Source organism: Nyctereutes procyonoides, unplaced genomic scaffold (assembly GCF_905146905.1).
Source record: "Nyctereutes procyonoides isolate TBG_1078 unplaced genomic scaffold, NYPRO_anot_genome, whole genome shotgun sequence".
NCBI classification, from domain to species: Eukaryota; Metazoa; Chordata; class Mammalia; order Carnivora; family Canidae; genus Nyctereutes; species Nyctereutes procyonoides.
The window spans coordinates 17562003-17584985 of NW_026575044.1; the positions used below are offsets into that span (position 1 = coordinate 17562003).

Genomic DNA, 22983 nt, shown 5'->3' on the forward strand with positions numbered 1-22983 from the left:
TATAGTTAGATCACATTCAACTGTTGTTGGACATTTGGGTTGTTTCTACTTTTTTGGCTATTACGAATAATGCTGCTATGAACATTCAGGTATAAGTCGTTGTGTGGATATAGGTTTTCATTTCTCTTGACTGGAATTGCTGGGTTATATGGTAACTCTTTGTTTAACTTTTTAAGGATCTATCAAACTGTTCTTCAAAATAGCTGCACCATTTTACATTCCCATCAACAGTGTGTGAGGGCTCCAATTTCTCCACATTCTTGCCAACGCTTCTTCTTTATTATTCTTTTTCCAGATTATTTTAGCTATTCTGGGTCCCTTTCAATTCAATATGAATTTTAGAACCAATAGAAATACAATTGATTCAGGTATATTGATCTTATACTCTACAACTTTGCTGAACTCATTTATTAGTTCAAATAGTTTTTAATGGAAACCTAAAATTTTCTATATAAGATCATGTCATCTATGCATACAGATAGTTTTACTTCTTCCTTTCCAATATGGATGCCTAACTGCTTTGGCTAAAACCTCTGGCACCATGTTGAAAACAAATGGTGAGAGCAAATACCCTTGTCTTGTTTCTGATCTTAAGGAAGGCATCCAGTCTGTCACCATTAATTATGTATTAGCTGTGTGTGTTTCATAGATGACTTAATGGGTTGATGAAGTTTCCTTTTATTCCTAGTTTTCTGATAGTTTTCTTATCATGAAAGAGTGTTAGATTTTGTCATATGTTTTTTCTGAACCTATTGAAATGATCATGTTACATTTGTGTTTTATTCTATTGATGTGATACATTATATTAATTGATTTTTCAAAAGTTGTATCCTTAGGATAAATTCTACTTTGTCAAGGTATAAATCCTTTATGTTGCTGCACTTGGTTTGCTAGTATTTTGTTGGGGATTTTTGCATCCATATTCATAAGAGAGATAGGTCTGTAATGTTCTTTTCTTGTGATGTCTGTGTCTGGTTTGGTATCAGGGTAATGCTGATCTCATAAAATATTGGAAACATTCTGCCTTATTTTTTGGAAGAATTTGAAAAGAACTGGTAATAATCCTTCTTTGAATCCTTGATAGAATTCAGTGGTAAAGACATGTAGGCCTCAGCTTTTCTTTGTGGGTAGTTTTTTTTATTACTGATTTAATCTTTACACTTGTTTTAAGTCTATTCAGATAAAGCCAATTCTGTTAGCCACTCTTTTACTTTCAACCTATTTCTGTCTTTGAATCTACAGTGTATCTCTGTATATAGCAGGTGGTTAGATCTATTATCAATTTTGCCAGTCTTTGTGTAATAGTGTGACTTTTTTGGTGTTTGCTGACAGCTTTCAAACTACACTATGCCTCCCCCTTTCTGCCTGACATCTAGCGATTTGTTAAGAAGACTGAATGCTCTCCCTTAGCATTGGTGGAAACTTGAAGCCATGCAAGTGCTTACCCCTGCAAGGGAGGGTCTCAAGCTATTTTTAGGCTTTCTTGGAAACCTACCATACTCTCCCAGGAACTCTTCATTATGTGAATGATACATCTTATATTCACTTTTGGTACACGTGAGACATCATCAGCCTTGATATATGAGCAAATATGTGGTGAAAGGACCCATCTTGTCTCTGCAGGATGACCACACTCTGCCTTTTGATTGAAATGTTTAGTCCATTTACATTTAATGTAATGCTGATATAGCAGGATTTATGCCTGCCGTTTTGCTATTGTTTTTTATGTTTCATATCTTTTTTTGTTGTTGTTCTTCTATTTTTATACTACCACTTTATTTTGTGTTAAATAAATATTTTCTGGAATACCATTTTATTTCCCTTGTTTCTTTTAATATGCATTTTTCTTATTTTCAAATGGTTTCCCAGAGAATTACAATTAACATCTTAACTTATAATTCAGATTAATACCAACTTCATTTCAATAATATACAAAAACTTTCCTCTGATATGTTTGTTCTCCTCCCCCTCCTTTATGTTACACTGTCTTACAAATTATATCTGTATACGTTATAAAGCCCTAATGAAGTTTTATACTTATTGCTTTATGCAGTTGTCTTTTATATGAGATATGAAAAGAAAATAATTACAAATATTATACGATACCATCTATACATTTACTATGTCATTACTTTTCCTGGTGCTCTTCGGGTGAATTCCTCGTTGCTGCCTAATGTCTAATGTGAAGGATTCCCTTTAAATTTTCTTGGAGGGCAGGTCTACTAGTGATGATTTTTTTCAGTTTTTGTTTATCTGGGGATATCTTGATATCTTTTTCATTTTTAAAAATAGACTTTATTTTTTAGAGCAGTTTTAGGTTCACAGCAAAATTGGGAGGAAGTATAGAGATTTATCATATATTCCCTTCCCTTGCACATGCATATGCTCTCCATTATCATCATCACCTACCAGAATGACACATTTGTTATAATTAATGAGCCTACGTTGATACATCCTTAGAACCCTGAGCTCATGGTTTACTTGTGAAGAACTCTTGGTATTGTACATTCTGTGGGTTTGGACAAATTTATAATCACATGTATCCACCATTATGGTAATATAAAGAGTAAATTCACTGCCCTAAAAAGTCCTTTGTGCTCTGCCTATTTACCTCTCCCTTCCTTTCTACCAAAACCCTGGCAACCATTGATCTTTTTACTGTCTCCATAGTTTTGCTTTTCCTACCGTAACATTTTTTAACTTTGTCAAGACCTATAATCCACTGATTTTTATCACCTTCTTCTTATACTCAGTTTTCTCTATACCTTGCTCAGATTGCATGGGCCACCATTATAATCTACCTCTAAACATGCTGTTTGTTACCTTTTCTGCCCTTATATCTCTCTATCATACTTGCCTAGATAAACCCTATCCTAGGTAAAGCCAACAAATGACCTATTCAGTCATTGTAGACTTGCTGTAGGAAAACATGCAGCCTTGCAGACTGGTCTCATTTTAAATTCATATATGACTCAGTATATCTCAATTTGTATTCAAGGCTGTCCTACAAACCTATCACTGACTTTGTGGCCACACCTCTGCTCTTCCTCCAGTCTCTATAGTTGTAGTTTCTTGAATCCTAGCAAAGCTAGTACTCTATCTATGCTCTAGTCATTTTTCTTCTTCCTCTCTAAAGAACTTCACTCATTCTTCCCTCCTGAATTATCATTTTCTTTTTCTCTACAGGATCATTCCCATTTAGTATGATAATCTAGTATCTCACATATTAAACATTTTAAAATACAACTTCTCTAACTTATACCCCACTCCAGCTATTATTTTTCTTTTGTATTCCTCTTCACAACAGACTAATTGAAAAGTTTACATCCAGGCATCCAGGTGCTATATCGACTTTCTCACCTCCTATTCTGTTTTGCTATTGTTTTTTATGTCTCATATCTTTTTTGTGTGTTCTACCACTTGGTAGTATAAAAATGGTTAAAGCAAACTCTTGCTATAGGGCTTCTTCCTCCCTCCACAATTTCATTAAGACAGCTCTTGTCCTTGACATGAGTGCTTTCTATGCAGCTAAACCAAAAGTCACTCTCTTTCCTCAGTGGCTTTTACTACAGATGATCTTTCCTCCCTTTCCTTGGCTTCAGAAGCATGTCCAGCAGTATGTTTCCTCCCACCTTCACTGTTTGCTTCTTATCTGAGTTGCTAGCTTCTCCTGGGCTTGACCTCTAATGTTGGTGTCTCTCTATAATCCTCTCTGTGAGGGATCTCATCTGGTCCCATAGCTTTCAGTAGAATCCATGTGCCAATGATGACCAAAGTCATGTCAACAATCCTTACTCTCCAGACACATATTCAATTGCCATCGTGGTCTCTCTTTATGAATATCTAATAGACACCACAAATTTATAATGAACAAACAGAACCATTGATTTCTGTCTCTAAGCCCATCTTTCCCCCAGGCATCCCTACTTCTTATTGGAAATACTATCTACCTGGTTGTCCAAGCCAAAAACCTAGGAGTCATCCATGATTCCTCTTTCCCTTATTACTTTTCCAATCCATCACCAAGTACTATTGGTTCTACCTCAAAAATATATCTCTAATCTACTGACTTCTCTCCATTTCCAGGGGATCCCTAGTCCTAGGCACCCTCTTACTTTTTTAGACAACTACAATTATTCTGCTAACTGGCCTGATTCACTCCTTCTTCCCCTACAATCAGTTCTCTCCATGGCAGCCAGAGCGATCTTTAAACCATAAATCAGATCAGGCTATTTACTTGTTTAAAGCCCTCTAATGGCTTCTCCTTGTATAAAAAAAACAACAAAGGAAGTCACACTTCTGACCTTCATCTGTCACACACACACCCCCACCATGCTGGCCGTGGTCCAGTTCTGGACTTCATCTAACCAGGCCATACTGGCCCCTCTCTGTTCCCAGAGAGAAGAACATTCCCACATGGGCTTTGCACTTACTCGCCCCCTCTTCTCTCAGAGCTTCCTGTGGCTGGCTCTTATCATTGGCATTGTACCAGACATCAACTTCTGGCTGCAAGCTTTTCTGCATCTCTAAATCTTCTTCACTGTCTCCCCATACTCCCCTCCCCATTTCCATTCCATTCAGGGGCACCCCTCTCCTATGTGATCTTTGTTGCAGACATAACTGAAAAAACTTTCCTGTTCATAATTTATTATGATTTTACTGTCCATCTTTCCTCTCCACCTACCCACTCTCAACTCTGATGGAAGCTCCATGGGGGCAGGACTCTGTCTTTCTTGCTCACTACTGAATCCCTGTCCCATAAGGGTGCCTAGCACCTGTTAGGCTTCAGTCAATAGATATAGGGCAAATGAATGAATGAGTGTGTGAATGAATGAATTTCACTTTCTAGCTTATTTGGAGTGGGAAGGGAGGCTGTGACGTGCAGGGATGCAGGTCCACCTTCTCCAAGGTACATTTTCAACAAAGAAAGAAGCTGCTGTCCCTCCCACAGTGGCTGCATTTGGTGCTTTTCAGTTCTGAAGCAAAGGGGGCTCAGTTCTGATTCACAAACAAGAGCTATCTTACTGGAGAAGATAGAACACATACTACTTGGAGAACAATCTAAGGCAGAGAGTCTGCTGGGTTGGATGGAATCAGGTGTCAAAATGGTTGAATCAGACCCATGGCTCCCAAACACTGCCAACCCCCCTTAACAGTCTCCTGGGGGAGCATATCAACAAAGTGGTTTTAGGGATCCCACCTCTGGAAACTAAAATTTGGGAAGTCTAAATGGGACACAGGAATCTGCATTCTTACAAGAATTTCCCAGGGGACACAGATGCTTGTCCAAGCCTGAGAACCTCTGGTTTGTCTGGGAAGAGAGTCTTGCAGGTGAGCTGATCCATGACTGGGTGAGATAGGATTTTGTGAAGCCAGGGAGGCAGCAGGGTCAGCTCAGGGAAGACCTGAGGGTGTAGTGGGAAAAAGGGAAGAGGTGCTTAGAGGCAGGAGCAACAGGGCCAATGCTGGGAGCAAGGGGAGGTCAGCCACTGTGTTCTTTTCTCTACCTTACAGTGGCCCGGTACCGTGTGACCGTGTGTACTGGAGAACTCGAAGGTGCAGGAACCGATGCCAATGTCTACCTCTGCCTTTTTGGTGATGTGGGGGACACAGGGGAGCGGCTGCTCTACAACTGCAGGAATAACACTGACCTGTTTGAGAAGGGGAATGTGAGTATAGCCATGTACCAACCCCACCCCCCTTGTCCCTGTCCCAGGTCCCATCTCCTTGTCTTCCCTGCTCTGATAGCAATGCTGGGTCCCAGTCATCAGAGAGGCTTGCTCAGGGGAAGAGCAAACTAACATGCATGATAGAGCCTCTAGGCTCCTGGGACTATCCAGCTGGGACCTGAAGAACCACCCTTTCAGGGGTCATGGTCCCCTCCACACCCCTAAGCTTTGAGAGGGGGGCAGAACAGGAAGACATTTGCGGGTAGGAACAGCACCTTTCTTCCCTGGGGGCGGGGGGGCGGTCAGGCAGGGAGGGTTGCTGGGCACCTTGCTTGTGGACTGGAGGACACAGGCTAGTGGAAGGCTGGGAACTTTGCTCTTTCCGCTAGACATGACCATTAGGGGCAACCTGTTCATTTCCTTTTTGAAAAAGAAATCAAGAAAGACATGAAATATGGGAGTGGAAGAGCTGGGTTCTGCCCCTAGTCTCTTTATAGATGTGCAGCGTGGTCCCCTTGTTCTTCCCTACCTGTTAAATGGGCTTCCTGGGGAGGCCACATGTGGGGCAGTGGGGAACGTGCCAAGCAGATCTGGGGGCAAACTCAGGGTGGGGCCAGTTGCTCCATTTCCCCAGCCTTAGTTTCCCCATGTCTGAAGTGGGGGAAGAGATGCCTGCCTGTGGCCAGCTGATGTGAGGATTAGGGACACAGATGCACTGCCTGGCCTGCATCACAGAGTTGGTGCTTGGTAGAGTCATTGTTGCAATAAAGTGAGGCTCAAAGCGCTCACCAGCTGAAGCGGTTCACAGACCAACCTTCCAAAAGTCTTGGCTCTCTCCCTCCTCTGCTGCCCCTTCCTTGGTGAGGGTAGCCAAGCCTTGGAAATTGAGTGGAGGTCTCTGTCTCTGGCCACTCCAGGCTGGCCTGGTTCATAGAAGGGGTCATAGAAGGCTATGATAGTAAAAATAATCTGAGAGTCGTGGGTGGACCCAGGTTCATTTAGGGAGGGACCGAGGGGGTGACTTCACGTAGATATTTATATTTCCTCTTTGCCTTCCACCCCCACACACGCTTTCCTTCTATCTCTATCCCACTTCCTTACCCATCAATCCCACCCTTGTGATCCTGTTTCTGGAGGCTCCCAGGTGTGCTCATGTGGGCTTGGTAACTCTCAGCGCCTACTGTACTCCTGCTGCCCCACTGGCAGGCAAAACTATGAAATTAGCAAGACCACTAGCACCCCGCCAATCACTCCTAGCCATGCCCCTCCTGCTATCCTTCTGTAGCAGGAGCCCAAGTTGATTAGCCAAGGAACTAATTCATGATAAATGGTTACTGATGGTACCAGCTTACCGTGTTCATCCTGCTGGGAGATCTGCCTTTTAGAAGGAGATCATAGGGAATGGCCATGGTGTAACCAAAAAAATACAGACCTTCCCTGTTGGGAACTTGACAGGGAATGACTTCTCAGTGGAGGCAGTTGGAGGAGGAGTTAGACTTTTCTTTCTAGGTATCCCTCAGCCCACCTGTGGAAGATCAGTAGCCCAACCCATCAGCCATGGCTTTTCTGAGTCCTGGGCCTGTGTCTCTCCTTTGGTGTTTGGGTCCCAAGGGTGCCACCGTCCAACTAGCCTTGCTGTGTTCCCCTCTGAAGGCCGATGAGTTCACCATTGAGTCGGTCACCATGCGGAAGGTGAGGCGGGTAAGGATCAGGCATGACGGCAAAGGCGGGGGCAGTGGCTGGTTCCTGGAGCGGATTCTGGTGAGAGAAGAGGGGCAGCCCGAGAGTGACAACGTGGAGTTCCCGTGTCTCAGGTGCGTAGTCTGGCTGCTTTCTGTGTTCTCCAGCTTCGGTCCTGGGCCCTCCCCACTACCACGGACCTGGGAGCAAAACAGTGGCTTAAGGTTGTAGCTGGTGCAAGAAGAAGTGGCTCTGCTGGTGGTGCTTAGACTTGTGTCCCCGTTGTACGGGTGATGAGCCAGTGTCAGGTGTCCCAGTGCACTGCTGGGATATCTATTTAAGTACCAAAATTTCATGACTTTTTAAAGATACAGTATGACAGTTTCAGAATTTAACTGAGTTCTCTCAGATTATTAATACCTGCTGAATAAAACTTTTGAATCAAAGGTGATTTTTTTTTCCCATTTGGATGGGCCTTTAGCCACATCTGTTCCTGGGAATGTCTTTCCAAGATACCTTATTTTGTTTTCATTCCCTTTCTTACTAGTGAGGTAAAGTTTCTTACTCTTTCTTCTTAAATATTTGGGTTTCTATCATAACCAGTTTGGGGTTTCATCGATTTCTAGAAGATACTGACAGAGATTTTTTTTTTTTCACCATCAAGTTGGCCATTCCTATTCAGTGGCAACATCAGGGAGGTGTACGCAGTATTCTTGGCTTGGGGCTTTGGACCTGCCAGGCCCTGCAAAGGATTCAGCCTGCACCCATCAACAAGGTGCTGCATGTCCAAGCTCACTTCTTTAGGGCTGGCTCAGGCTCCGTGAGGGTGGCTGTGCTAAGGGCAGTCTTCCTTGGAGTGGGTGAGGACAAGCTGCCCAACAGCCCAGCCCCACAGTGGATGCATTCCTCTTCCTCTAACCATACACACAATTGTACTCATGTGTAGGCAGACACATTTGCCACAGCTGAATTGCTTACCACCTCCATAAGCTCAGGAGAAGGAGTTTCCCAGCTATGGAAGGCCACTAGGACAATCCCATGGGACAATAATAGAGTAGTGAAACATTTTTGTTCATGACAAAGACCTCTACAGTCTTCAAAGTCTAACCACTCTAAGTATTATAAGGGATTACATTAAAAAGATAAGAAATGACTCAGACAGCTCTAAGTGAGTGGCACTAATGGACAGAGAGAAGCTCACAGTAGGGGCTGGGAAGGCTGAGGAAGCCTTCTAGGAAGAGGGCTGGGAGTGGAGATCAAAGGGTAGATGGATGGCGACAAGGGAGGTAGGTCATGCAGGCTGGAGAAATGGCATGAAGCATGGACCGAAGAGGTGGCTCATGCAGAGACTGGTGAGGAGCTGCCTGGCACCTGAGGATGAAGGATGAGATGGGAGAGTTCTGGTCTCTCTCCAAGTCCATCACTAACTCATCTCCCCCCTACTGGGCCAGGAGGCTGCCTGGCTGGAACGCTCAGTGGAGCAGCCTTATCTCCATCCATTCAAAAGATATTTATTAAGCACTTGCTATATGCATTTGCTCCCTGACCTCAGATGTATATAGCTTAGAGGGGGAACTAAACAGTAAGCAAGTGAATAAATGAAGAAAGCCATACTTACGAACCATGAGGAATGGAATGAAGGAAACACACGATGGTGAGGAGCTAACAGGAGCAGTGACAGTGACTTAGAGATGGAGGCTCTGGTTAGTTCTGTCTGCAGAGGGGACAGTTAGGCTGACTTCCTGAGAGACAGAAAGGAAAGTGCTGGGGGAAGAGCTTGAGGCTTCTAGAACTTCAGTGAAACCAATGCAGGTAGTCAGAGTAGAAGGTCATCAGGTGAGGTCAAGGTGGACAGAGGCCAGGGACAGGTGGTCACTATGTGGCTTTGGGCAAGGAACTTCCATTTTGGGAAGGTCCCTCTGGTTTCTGGGGGGAGGGCAGGCTATAGGGGGTCCAGAGGAGAAACAGGGCCTGGTAGGAGGGTTTGCAGGGCCCAAGATGGCACGTATTAGTTTGCTAGGCTGCTGTAATAATGTGCTACAGTCTGAGTAGCTTAAACAACAGAATTTTTGTTTCGTGGTTCTGGTGGCCAAAAGTTAGAATTCAAGGTGTCAGCAGGGCCGTGCTTCCTCTGAAGGAGCCCGGAACAGGATTTTCCCTATGCCTCTCAGCTTCGAGTGGTCACAGGCGTTCTTGGCTTGAAGATGGCCATCTTCTCCCTGTGTCTTCACATCATTTTCCCTCTGTACACGTGTGTCTCTGTGTTCACATTTCCCGTTTTTATGAGAACACCAGTCATTTTGGGTTAAGGCCTGCTCTAATGACCTCAATTTAACTCTGTTACCTCTATAAGGACGCTATTTCCAAATAAGGTCACATTCTGAGGTGCTAGGTGTTAAGACTTTAACGTATCATTTTCAGGGCACACATTTAAACCCATAACATGGCAGCTTGGCCCTAGATGGTGGCAGTGGAGGTAGAGAGATGGGGCTACCCTAGAGACAGATCCTAGAGGTAGAGCTCATAGGATGTGCCCACAAGAGAGAGGGCGATTGGAGACCTGGGCAGAGACTGGGCTCCCTGCTGAAGAAGGGAGCCTGGGGAGGAAGGGTTGTGGGGAAGGGGCTGGGCTGGACTCTGGAGGTTTAGCTGGGGCATTTTAGGTTTGTAGGTTTGAGATGCTTGTGAGTGGAGTAGGCTGAGTCAGGCCGTTAGAAATAGCTCCAGAAAATGAGAGCATAACGATAGAATTTAAAGTCAGGGAAATGGATGTGGGATCCTTCAGGGAGAGTGTGGATGAAGAACTCTGAGGACCGAGCCCTAAGGCAGGTCAGTAAGAGGACAGGGATCCTGGAAAGAGGATAAGGAGAAAGCTGGGATGTTTACACTGCCTACAGTGCTCATGCATGGTTCAGGAATAGTGTGGGACCAGGAGTCTAGCTACTTCCCTGCTGTGTGGCTTTAGGCAAATTTCTTAACTTCTCTGGTCATCTGCACCTTCCCAACCAGCATGTGTCTTACAGTGATGGTAAGGGTAAAATGGGGTTGTGCTTGGAAAGGAGCCAAGTCTGCCAAAGACACCAGTGATTCTGATTGCAGGGCAGAGGGCAAGCCAAGGCCCTCAAACACCCTAGAGCCCTTCCTGCCCCCAAACCCATAAAGCATTCATGCATCTTTAAGAAAATGAATTCCTTTGCCTTGGTTGAGGCATGTGGTGGCATTTATTGACTCAGGACCCAGGAGGACTTTGAAGAACCTGGAAATGGAGCGTGCACTCCCACGCTGCTGCTTTTTTCACCTGAACTATTATTTTAGCTGCTTGGGGGAGAACAAATCAGGCCTCTTTATCACACTTCTCTGCCAGGGTCAGGTAGTGTGAGTGTTTCAGCTCTGGCAGCTGTGTGTGTGTGTGTGTGTTATGTGTACATGCATGTGCAGATGTCCACATTTCTTATGAGCCTGAGGAAAGAGCAATAAAATCACCAACAGAGGCGCTCACCCAAGTATCTGAAGCTGAAAGAAAATGACTATATTTGGAAATATTTATTAATACCTTCCAGTTGGAAACTAAAATGACAAGCCACTGTGTCCCTTTACTGCAGGAGTGGCCTGGTGGTGGGTGAGTGGTAGAGAAAGGGCACATGGGTTTCCCAGTGGCTGCGGGGCTGCTGGCTTCCATTATTGCCATCCCCAAGAGGCTGGCTGGGCCATACCACCCCCTTCTCTACAGTCTCTGCTGTGGGAGCTGCCGGGCGACCTCCATGGGACAGAGGGGGAGACTCCTAATGGGTTATCGGAGGGGCCCTAGGCAGTAGTTCCTGCTCAAATCTCTCTCCCATCCCCACCCCTCCACCCCCACCATTGTCAGTGCCAAGAATTCTGAAAATGCATCCTCCTGTCTTGGAATCCCAGATAGCTTTGGTGTTCAAGACACACAGCACCAAAGCCCACAGTGAGTGTGACTACTCAACCACTGAGTAACATTTATTATGAGCTAACAGCCAGCAGGCAGCAAGGTCCCATGGGAATGTGAGCTCACGTGCTTGGGGAGGGAGGGTGAGAGAGAAAGGACGGGGACCCCACTATCCAGGGAGGGTGTATTGGCAGGGGTATTGTGGTTTAGGGAGTCCTGAGTTCCGTCTCGGGAGGGCTGGGGAGTAGGCAAGGCCTTGGTTTCCCTGATGGGTTCTATGGCCAGGGAGGTACCTCCCTGCCAGGAGTATGACAGGGCTGGGTTGCCAAGACAAGCTCCAGGACCAAAGCAAATGGGAGACACTGGTCAAGAGGTAAGTATCTTGGCTTCCCCAGGGTGCTGGAGAACATTATGGGCATTTCTTCTGCTCCATCACCTGTATCACAGACCCTTGTGAGTACTAAGGCCTGGGCATCTCATGCTTGCACGGTCATCTGATTTCTCAGGCTGCATGCCCAGGCTCAGTGGGGATGGTGCTTTTTGGGTGAACCGGTCCAACGTGTTGCCCCAAGAGTGGATGACCAGCAGAGAGCTGGAGCCACAGCCCACTCTGATGAATAGATGAGTCACTGCCATCAAACCTGGCCCCGTGGGGTCCAGATCAGCCTCTCCTTGTTGACAAATCTCATTCCTCCTTGAGGACTCAGGGCAATACCCCTTCCCCACAAACTGTTCTCATTTCTTTAAATTCCTGTTGCACTTACTTTGCTCCAACAACCATCCTTGTCCTGGTCTTCCATGCCTTGGCTAGTCTATTTCAGCTTCTTTTTTTAATTAAAGATTTTTTGTTTGTTTGTTTATTTGAGAGAGAGAGCATGAGTGAGCATGGGGAGGGGCAGAGGGAGCAGGAGAGAGAGAATCTCAAGTAGACTCCTTGCTGAGTGCAGAGCCCAGCGTGGGGCTCAGTCTCATGACCCTGAGATCATGACCCGAGCCAAAATCAAGAGTTGGCCGCTTAACCGACTGAGCCGCCTGGGCGCCCCTAGTCTATCCTATCTTCTTAACTAGGTGGTAGGTTCTCTGAGGGCCAAGCCTCTTTTTTGCCTTCTCTTTCTCCCCAGAACCCCCAGCACAGTGCCATCTGCACAATAGATTCTCCCAAAAAGAGACGATTGTTTTTGCTGATAACAATGACACCGATATTCTTGGCTTTCAAGATAGACTCTCTACTGTGGTTGCCAAGGTCCTGCATCCTGTGACCTTCTACCCCTCCAGCCTCCTTTCCTCACATGCCAGCTAGTCTCTGCCCCCAACACCCTGCTGCCTTCCATCCACAGGGGCCTTCAGGTTAGCTCCTGGAGGCCCTGCTCTGTCCCAGCGTATGCTGTTCCCTTGGGAAAGCACCTCCCTTTTCTCCCAGCCAACTCCTCGACGTCCTTCCAACCTCAGTCAATATCACCTCCTCGGGGCAGTCCTCCCTCCCCAGTCTAGTGGGGACTCTTTGTTCTTAGCTTCTGTAGAGCCTTTTCCTCTGCCGAACTCACGGTTCCGACCTCCCTGGTGCCTGTGCAGGAACTGTGCGATGGTTGGCGGTGGACCACTCAGAGAGCTAACAGCCCCTTGTCTACCCACCAGGTGGCTGGACAAGGATAAGGATGATGGTCAGCTGGTCCGAGAGTTGTTGCCCAGTGACAGCAATGCAACACTGAAGAGTAAGTCATCCCGATGAGCAGGTGAGGTGGTGAGTAGGCCTCCAGTGAGAGAGGCACCTTCCCCTTGCTGCATGGAAGTAAGCCTTTGGAACAGGCATGTGCTCTTCCCTTCATTCCCCCACCCCCGCCCCAGGGGCAGCAGTGGGGAGGGTGGAGAGGAAGAGGCTCTGAGGGATGATCTGCAATTTTTTTCGCTGTCTGGGCTGTGTACACAGTCTCTTTGTGGCTTTGGATGTGGGGCCCTGAGCACATCCAGGGCTCTGTCGATAAGAGCAACAAAGGCAGTACCACTAGCCAACAGGCGTTCTTATCTCCCCTTAGGCACAGGCAATGCAGATCTTTCTGATGAGAAAATGGAGCACCATCTGCATGGTGCCCTGTTTCACGATGGGGCTTTAGGTCCACATTAGAATTTCAGTCCTGGCTCAACTGTCGACAGCCTTGAACCAAACGTGTAACCTCCTAAAGCCCGGATCCCTAGCTTGTAAAGCCAAGATCAAAGTCCTTAGTGACAACTCTACATATATAATGAGCTAAACACCGTCTGCAAAGCTTGATGCTCCTTTGCCTCTGTTTCCTCACCCATCGGATGAGAAACTGGACAAAGCAGTTGCCTTGGGTCCTTCAAGGGCCCTGCACTTGCCATTCTTCGAATGCTTACCTGTTCTCAGAGCGTTCACACCTTTCGGGCAGGCCATGCTGGGGTTAGCATCCCAGTGTTGTAGATGAGGTGACCCGACAGAGAAGAAGGGAGCCCTGTCCCATTGTGGGGCTGCTTAGAGAGCACAAGGGCCCAGCTGCTGACCCCCAGCCCTGTGTCCCACCCCAGCTGCAGACCACCCTTTTGCTCCAGCCCTTCCCACCTGCCATGCACTAACCTCACCTCCCTCCCCACCTCCCAACTTGGCCCATCCAGACTTCCGCTACCACATCAGCTTGAAGACAGGGGATGTCTCTGGGGCCAGCACAGACTCCAGAGTTTACATCAAGCTCTATGGGGATAAATCTGACACCATCAAGCAAGTTCTTCTGGTCTCTGATAACAATCTGCAAGACTATTTTGAACGTGCCCGAGTGGATGAGTTCACCCTGGAGACCCTGAACATCGGAACTGTAAGTCCCCTTCCTGAGACCATGTGGCGTGGTCTCCCCCACCGTGCATATATCCACATGTAGCTACACACACGCACTCACATGTGCACACACATATCACACACACCCACATGCACACACGTCACATGCATATGCATCCTCATCTGCACACAGGTGAACCCATTTTGAAGGGAAAAGAATGCCCACTTGGGGGGAGGAGACATACATTGTTATCTGGCTATGACCCAGAGCAGCAGAAGCTATGTGGCCAGTGGTTAAGCTTCTGCAGTCCCTTCAGGGATGGAGTGACTATTTTTGGTGTCTGTGGTCTCAACATTTCCTTTACCTACGGAGCCAAGACCAGTGTAGGTGGGTCCCAGTGTCTTGGAGAAGGGGATGCTGGCACGCAGGGAAGGAAAAGAGTGGCTAAAAATACTTCCCAACTCCAAACATGACTGTGCATCTGAATTACGCTCAGGAAACTTGTTTCAGTGCATACCCTGAGCAGCAAGGGAAAGATTCTGCCTTTGAAGGTGGCACTCGGTCAAGGCCCCAGGTAGCCCTGCTGCTAGCAGTCTAAGCTCTTCATCTGGAAACACACAGATCTAACCCCTTGGACTATAGTTTTGGAAACTTTTCTAGAAATGTCTGAACTGGGCTTCCTCTTACCACCTGCCCTTCTCAAGATGTGGCTAGTGGGAATTGGGATGCTGACAACTCCCTGACTGCAGCCTCACTTTCTGCAATCCCTTTCCCCTGCCTCTGAGCTTCACTCTATTTGAAGTACTCCATGAAAATGCTCTCAGAGGGAAGATTTCACGTCAGTTCTTTATACCTTGACGGTAAATCTAAGTTTTCCTTCCTTAAAACGTATTTACATTTTCAGCAGAATTAATAATCATAGAGTGAAATGCTGTTCCCTTTACTGAGGATTTCTGGTAACAGTCAGCAGATAAATGAGACATCTGAGGGGAGGAGAATGGTGTTTGGGGCCTTTCCTTGTGTTTCTGAAACACACTAAACAGACAGTGTGGCCAAGAGATTGGGAGTGTCAGTCTGGCCCCACACTTCCACTTACCTGCCAAGCCTGTAAGTGACCTCACTTTTGTTTGTTGCATTCATTCATAACGACAAGGGATGCTAATGGCATTGTTGTGAGCATTAACTATGTTAATAATACCCCAAGCCCACAGAAAGCGCTCAGTAAACGCAAGCTGTTATTGACAGAATAATTGCTCCACGTAGGTGCTGGGCATTCTGGAATTGAAGGAAATTAAGAAGTTCTGTCCTAGGAGCTTCCCACTGTGTCAGGTAGAAGACACCTATTTCTGTCTTTACTCTTTCAGCTGGTCCTGTCACTGTCCCAGCACCACAGACAGTGACACTCTCCTGTGACCCCGGCACTCACCCAAAAGGCTCTCGGGCTCTGTACACAAAGCTGGTTTCCTTCCAATAGTCCGAGGAGACATGCACTGAGTTACAACAGTGTTTTTACGATGAGCTCAAAGAGGCACTTAGTACTCAGAAGGGCAAGAACAGGGCTTGGAGGGACAGTTGTCTAGAGCTAGCCTTCTGGCCCCAGACTCATGGCTAGCATTACCCTCCAAACCAACACAGAGAGAATCAGGGGGGAAGCTTGGCAGGGATCTCAAAGGCTGTTTGATAATTCCATCTGATGTTAGAATTGCCCCACAGACAGCATTTCAAGAAAGCACTAAAGTGATTCAACATTGGCGAAACAAGTATTCATAAGGATGGTAACATGATGATTGACGCCATTGTCTATGTCAAATGTAAAGGTGTTAAAATGTAAAATAGCAAAGCAAGTGGACAATTGAGTGCTACTGGAAAGAGAAATATGTTCCTCAGGGCCAAGGGTAAGAGGAGAGATTGAGCATAGAACAAGAGAGGCTGTCCTGAGAGGTTGTCTACCTACCATGTCACTTATATGACGGTGCAGAGAAAAAGAAAAAAATGCAGAGGTACATACAATAGTGCATTGTTTAAAGCAGAACAAAGCCAAATCCATACCATGACTATATTAGAAGCAAATGGTTCATGTTTTGAATGTTTCCTTTCCCGTGCAGCCACCACCCAAGTACATACTGGAGCTTTCAAAGTTCACATCATGCCCACTCCCTCATGTGCTTCTCACAACTTCCCTGAGAGGTGAGCTGCTCTTAAGAGGAGGCAACAGAGGCTCCGGGCAGGAGAAATGGGCCCCCAGTAGTCCAGCTGGCTGGTGGCAGACAAGACTGGGACTCAGCCTCCTCCTTCTGAGCGGCCTCCTCTTTTGGGGAACTGAAGATCTGGGTTGAGGACAGCAGTTTTGCACCAGTGTTTGGGGGGGAAGGTGGGGTGGGTAGGTATGGAGGTGCGGAGGTTTCTACGCACCAGCTCTGCTCACTCGCACCCTGCATTTCCTTCCAGATTAGCCGGCTGGTGATTGGGCATGACAGCACGGGCATGCACGCCAGCTGGTTCCTTGGCAGCGTCCAGATCCGTGTGCCCCGCCAAGGCAAGCAGTACACCTTCCCTGCCAACCGCTGGCTGGACAAGAACCAGGCCGATGGGCGCCTGGAAGTGGAGCTCTATCCCAGTGAGGTCGTGGAAATCCAGAAATGTACGGAAGCAGCAGTGATGGGACCATGAGCAGTTTACCCTGTGGGATGGGGTAGTGGGGAAAGAAGAGGGACTATGTGGTGACCTGGGTCTTGTTTCCAAACAAGGAGGGGAGATAATGGGGCTTCTGATTGCCTGGGATATCACGGGTCTAGGAGGGGCAAAAGGGCTCATTTTACAAATGGAGAAACTGAGGACTCAGTGGATGAAGCATTTTTTTTTTCTGGAATAAAGACAGCAAATAACTCTGTTAAAAAATATATATTCTCAGCCCTGTGTACAAGAGTTTGAGACATAGTCCATGTATTCCACTAGGAAGACTGGCTGAGGAGGTAAAGCTGTTTATTCATAGATTTATTTGATAAGTATATATATTGACTGTTTCTCTGAGCCAGCCCTGTCCTAGGCACAAAATAGACCAAATCCTTGCATTTGTGAAATTTACATTCCACGAGGGGAAGCGGCGGGGCAAACAATAAATATATAATACAATCCAAGTAAGAGCTATGAAGGAAATGAAGCAGGATAGGGTGATAGTCACGGCACAGGGGTGGAGGACATTTTTGGATAGGGTGGCAACATCTCTGAATGAAGGTGAAATTCCAGGTGATCTGGCTACCTGTTGCACGTGATGTGAAAGCTATAGTTATGGTTGGGGTTAGAGAAACAGAGGTTATCTAGAGGGTCAGGAAGATAGTGGCACCAAAAACTGATGCAGAAAATGTCACTTCCCTCACCTCTGCATTTCTATATTTACCCTGAAGTCTATGGCCCAAGGCTCACTTCCCCCAGAAGCTTCCCTGAGAAAGAACCCCAATATGAATTCACCTCTTCCTTGCCCACAACTCCTTGTGTCTTTTCATGTGTGCATTTTCCCTCCCCAACTATCCTGTAGATTCCTTGAAGACTGTGTCACATACACATACATACATGGTACCTGCCAGTGTGAAGAATCAACTCTTTTCCTCTTTTTAGAAATTAAAACTTGATTTCCTTTATAGTGATACAGATACTAGTTAACAAGATACAGATTTTTAAAAAGTAGTAGTTCCTTTCTTCTTACCCTCCCCCTTCTTCAAAGGTAACAACTTTTAAATTACTTTCACTTTTCCTCTGAAATTTCTCTATATTTTAAACAATTTGCTTACCGATTTCTTTATTATTTTATTCATAATAAAACTCTTGACTTCCTACAATGGAAGAGGAGAATTTAGCTCTTTTAACTTGTGTGTGTGTGTGTGTGTGTGTGTGTGTGTGTGTGTACATACAGGCTTCCCTTCCTTCCAGCCTTCAAAAAAATTACATCAATATTCAATTCTTACATTACTATGACTGTGTAAATATTATTCACTGCTGAGACACCTATTGTATGATGATTGCATTTCAATTATTGTACAACTTTTTGTTTTTTCTGGAGTTAATAATGGCCTCATTTTTCATTTGTATAGTTTTCTATATACCCTTCTGTATTTCTATATACCCACCTACCCATATTAGTGTACTAGGGCTGTCATAACAAAATACCATGACTAGATGGCTTAAACAACAGAATTTTATTTTCTCTCAGTTCCAGAGGCCAGAGGTCCATAATCAGAGTGTCAGATGGTTAAGTTTCTTCTGAGGCCTTACTCTTTGCCTTGCAGATGGCTGCCTTCTTGCTACATTACATGGTCATATGGTCTTTCTTTTGGGCATTTGCATGTGTGTGTCCTAATCTCTTCCTCCTATAAAGACAGCAGTCATTTTGGATTAGGGCCTCACACTAATGGTCTCACTAATAAATTTAACTTTATTTTCTCTTTAAAGGCCCTATCTCCAAATAAGTCACATTCTAAGATACTAGGGCTTAGAGCTTCAACCATGAATTTGGAAAGGAGGAGAAAATTCTCCCCTAACATCATTTTATCTCCATTTCTCCAGTGGAACTAAAATTATCTTCATAAGTCCAAACCCAACAGCAATTCTGTTTCTTCTCCACCTCTTTCCACTCACTCCCCACCCCAAGGCATTCCTTTAGGAACCTCTAAATGCTCTAGGCTGCCAAGAAGTTGTTCTTTGGGACTTTCTTTGGCCATATTTTTGGAAATTCCTTTCTTTTTTATCTTGGGTTGGATCTCCTATTTCCTGGACTTTGTGTCTTCCTCTTCTTTGGTTTCTTCCTCCTTTTCATTTCCACTGAGTAGCTTCCTGAGAAAAGTGCATGGAGGAGAAGTGTCTGCAAATGTCTCACAATTGATCAGGAATTTGGCTCATTACAGAATTTTGGGTTAGAACTCATTTTCTCTTAAAGTTTAGAAGGAATTATGCTACCATCTTCTAGCTCCCAGTGTTGCAACTAGGAAGTCTGATGCCATTCTGTTATCCAACGCTTTGGGGTTTTTTCTCTCCAGAAGTTTATGGAATCCTAGTTTTATTCCTGGCATTCTGAAATGTCATGATGTCCTCACTGCCTTTTGTCATTTTAATTTCATCCATTGTTCTGGGAACTCATGGGCTCCTTCTAGAAGCATTGTTAAATTCTGAGACCTTTTTGGATATTATTTCTTTGACAATTTCCAACTTTCTATTCTCTGTATTCTTTAGAACTAGACTCTTGGTAAGATGTTGGAATTCCTCTGATTTTCTTACCTTTCTATCATTTGTCATTTTGTTCTTGGGAAACTTCCTCTTTTGTTCTTATGAGCTGTCTTTGACTTGACCCTTGCTATGGAATATTTTATTTCAGCTATGATATTAATTTCCAATAGCTGGTTCTCACTCTCTGAATGCCCATTTTTATCTATCCAAGTTTTTGTATCATTCTGGCTGCTTATTGGTCTAGGATCTCAGAGGAAATGGGGTTAGGGGTTCTCTCCATTTGGAATGTCAGCTTTTACTGACTCTACCCTTCCTCCCCCACTGTCCATACACTCTCCCACCCTCACTCCCCAGATGGCCAGTTTAACTTATTCTTTTTTTTTTTTTAAGATTTTATTTATTTATTCATGAGACACACACACACACACAGAGGCAGAGACATAGGCAGAGGGAGAAGCAGGCTCCATGCAGGAAGCCCCATGCAGGACTGGATCCCAGGACCCCGGGATCATGTCCTGAGCCAAAGATATACGCTCAACCACTGAGCCACCCAGGCGTCCCGCCAGTTCAACTTCTTTAGGCTCTCCGCCAGTCTCTTGCTTTCTGCCTCAAATCTCTCACATTGCTATGGTAATGTAAGATTCTCCATCTTGTTGAAAATAAGTCTTATCTTGGAAAAAAAATCATGATATCATCTTAATGGCTTTGCTGAGAGCACAGCAAACTTTAAAAGAAAATGTCTACCATAGTTCTGGTAGACATTTTGCTCTTCACTGGGTAGTGCCCTCTAGTGGTGCATACCTGTAGCACATTTCTACCCTCTAACTCCTTGATAAAGTATTACTTCAAAATACAGGCAACTCTTTGTGTAGATGTATCCGTTGATATCATCTGAAAGATGTGTATATTTAAATGAAAATTATTATTTCAGGGGCGCCTGGCTAGCTTAGTCAGTAGAGCATACAACTCTTGACCTTGAGGCCATGAGTTCAAGCCCCATGTTGGGTGTAGAGCTTGCTTGTGCCTGGGTGCCACAGTCAGTTGAGTGTCTAACTCTTGGTTTCAGCTTAGGTCTGATCTCAGGGTCAGGTTCCACACTCAGTACAGAGTCTGCTTGGGTTTCTCTCTCCCTCTTCCTTTGCCCACCCCACCCCTGTGTGCATGTGCACACACTCTCTTTCAAATAAATAAAAGTTTTAAGAATATTCTTTTTTCAAAAGAAAATTATAATTTCAATCCCTTGTCCTTGACTGAAAATAAGGAAAACAGACAAACACACGGCCTTTGCTTCTTTCTGTATCTTGGTGTCCGCCCAGGGGTGGGCATATACAGAGAATGCTAGCTGGTATATTGCCTACTTCTCATTCCTGGCTCCAACAGTTATATGTGGTGCAGTGGATGGCTGGGCTTTGGAGTCTGATTGCTTGAGTTTGCCATTTCTACCACCTACTCAGTTCCTCTAAGCCTCAATTTGTCAGCCTGCAAAATGGCAATGATAATCCTATCCTGCTGATGAAAGGATTAGAGAAGACAATGCCTGTGACATGGTACAGGGTCAGGAATATCTTGCTTACTATCCCTACTGCTGTTAATATTACTGAATGTCTATTTTTCCCTCATGTGCTTACCCAGTGGTCCATTATGAGGTTGAGATTTGGACTGGGGATGTGGGCGGGGCAAGTACCACTGCCCGAGTCTACGTGCAGATCTATGGCGAGGACGGCAAGACAGAAGTGCTCTTCCTCTCCAGCCGCTCGAAAGTTTTTGATCGTGCATCCAAAGACATATTCCAGGTGTGTGTGGGTAAGGCAGTGGGAGTACCCACAGAGTGCCAATGGGTGCCCCAAAATGAAAGGATTGAACTAAGTCAGTGGTTCTCATCCCTGGCTTCTTCTGAATCACTGGGGGAGCTTTAAGAAAAAAAGTGCTCCCAGCCCACATCTGGATCAGTTAAATCAGAACCTCTATGGTGGGGTATGTTTTCTGGGTTATGCTTCTACAAGCTTTACCAGGGAGGCTAACATGCTGTACATTACATGCTGTAATTCTGAGTATTGCTGGAGTAGATGATTCTAATTTGGCAAAATATGGCATGAGGCCCTTGATAACTGCAGCCACTGCCAGCCTCTGATTCTACAGCTCTCTCAGCCTATGGGCAGGGCCATGCTTCCCATACAGAATCTGGGGAGGAGTCTCCTGGCTGTGTTCTGAGTGCCCCAGTACTCAGCACTTCCCTTTGAATAGAGAAAAGGGAGGGATGAGAATGTGAGCATGTTGTTGGTAGGAGAGGAAGATGCAAGTGTGATGCACATGAGTGTTCTATATGGGATACTAGTGCGTGTATGTGCATGTGTGTGCAGATATGTATGGAGAGAGTATATTCATGTTGAGTGTTTTTGTGTGTTTGTGTGCCACAAACAGCTCTGAGCAAAGAATCCTACCCCAGTGGCCAGCAGAGCAGAACCTGGCTGAGCTGGACTGGGGTATATGGAACGTTAGCCCCAGAGAGGGCCTCACTGAATCCAATCCCCCATTACACTGCTGAGGAGGTAGAGGCCCTAGCATTTCACCTCTCTGAGCCTCAGATACTTCATCAGTTCAAACCTAGCCTTAGACTGCCTCCCTAGCCTACTTCAAAGTCCTTGGAAGGATAAAAACAGTCAATGTCAGAGAAGTACTTGGGAAATGGGGACCAGTTGTGGAGATGTAATAGAGCAGAGCATCTTCCAGTGCCACCAGGCTGTGTGGTTGGATGTGATGTTAGAAGCAGTAATGGTGGGACAGACAGATGTGGGCAGAGGGGATGGTGAGCAGGCCTGTCTGCAGAGGTTATGGCAGGGATGCTGTGTCTTGGAAAATGCTAGAGAGATCTCTTGTGATGAAGTAGAGATTTACCAGTTCCAGAACCCATCCACTCAGTAGCTGAGAAGAAAAAAATATCTCTTTCTTGGGGCTCCTGGGCCCCATTTTGGCTGATCATTTTCTCATAAAGGTGATTTTGGCTACATCGTATCTTCATGAACAGAGTCAAAAGACCTGAGTTCTCATCTAGGCCTGGACTCCAGTGATGGGGCATTGAGTGGGACAGCCCTGGGCCTTAGTTTCACCAAGACACATATGGGAGAATTGGTGACACCAGGCTTTGAAAAGGCTCAGAATCCCAGACAAGGGCCCATCACAATGGGAAACCCTAAGGGTGGCCCAACCATCAGGCACCCCCTGTGAGTCCTCCCCTGAACTCTACAAGGGCTGGACCTCACTGCAGTGTGAGGCTCAGAACAGAGTGGCAGATCAAAGCCTGAGGACCCAATTCTCTGAAGAAAAGCTAAGCCCATCTGCACTGCCCTTTGAGCTAGCCATGTGCTAGACCTATGGGGGAGAGAAGCAAGAATGAACGGTCCCTGTCTTTAGAAATTCCCACTCCAGTGGGCAGGGAGAAGCTCATTTGGACAGGGAGGGCATCCATGACAGACTAGGACCATAACCAAGCTCTGGGCCTCCTCTCTCCTGTCGGGGAGAGAAGAGGCCATGTACTCGGGGAGGGGCTTGCAGTTCCTGGGAATGTGGATGAGATGTTATTTTTGTTTTTGAAAAATCATATTCTTTTCTTGCATACTTTTTAAAAAAATAATACTTTTTATTGCAAAAGTTATAGATATGATTCAGGCTAGAAAAAACTTTGGAAAGAGAATGCAGAAAAGCATAAATTAAACATTTG

The 22983-nt window shown here is 45.6% G+C and overlaps 1 protein-coding gene across 2 annotated transcripts in view; it reads left to right on the forward strand.

The window, feature by feature from the left end:
• LOXHD1 (lipoxygenase homology PLAT domains 1) overlaps positions 1 to 22983 on the forward strand; it is a 162838-nt gene that overhangs the window by 70406 nt on the left and 69449 nt on the right. For both annotated transcript variants that reach the window (XM_055324162.1, XM_055324163.1), the window contains exons 13-18: positions 5515 to 5669; positions 7323 to 7483; positions 12898 to 12974; positions 13891 to 14087; positions 16497 to 16689; positions 20898 to 21058. In XM_055324162.1, the coding sequence (XP_055180137.1) occupies positions 5515 to 5669; positions 7323 to 7483; positions 12898 to 12974; positions 13891 to 14087; positions 16497 to 16689; positions 20898 to 21058 (944 nt within the window). The remainder of the gene's footprint in view (positions 1 to 5514; positions 5670 to 7322; positions 7484 to 12897; positions 12975 to 13890; positions 14088 to 16496; positions 16690 to 20897; positions 21059 to 22983) is intronic.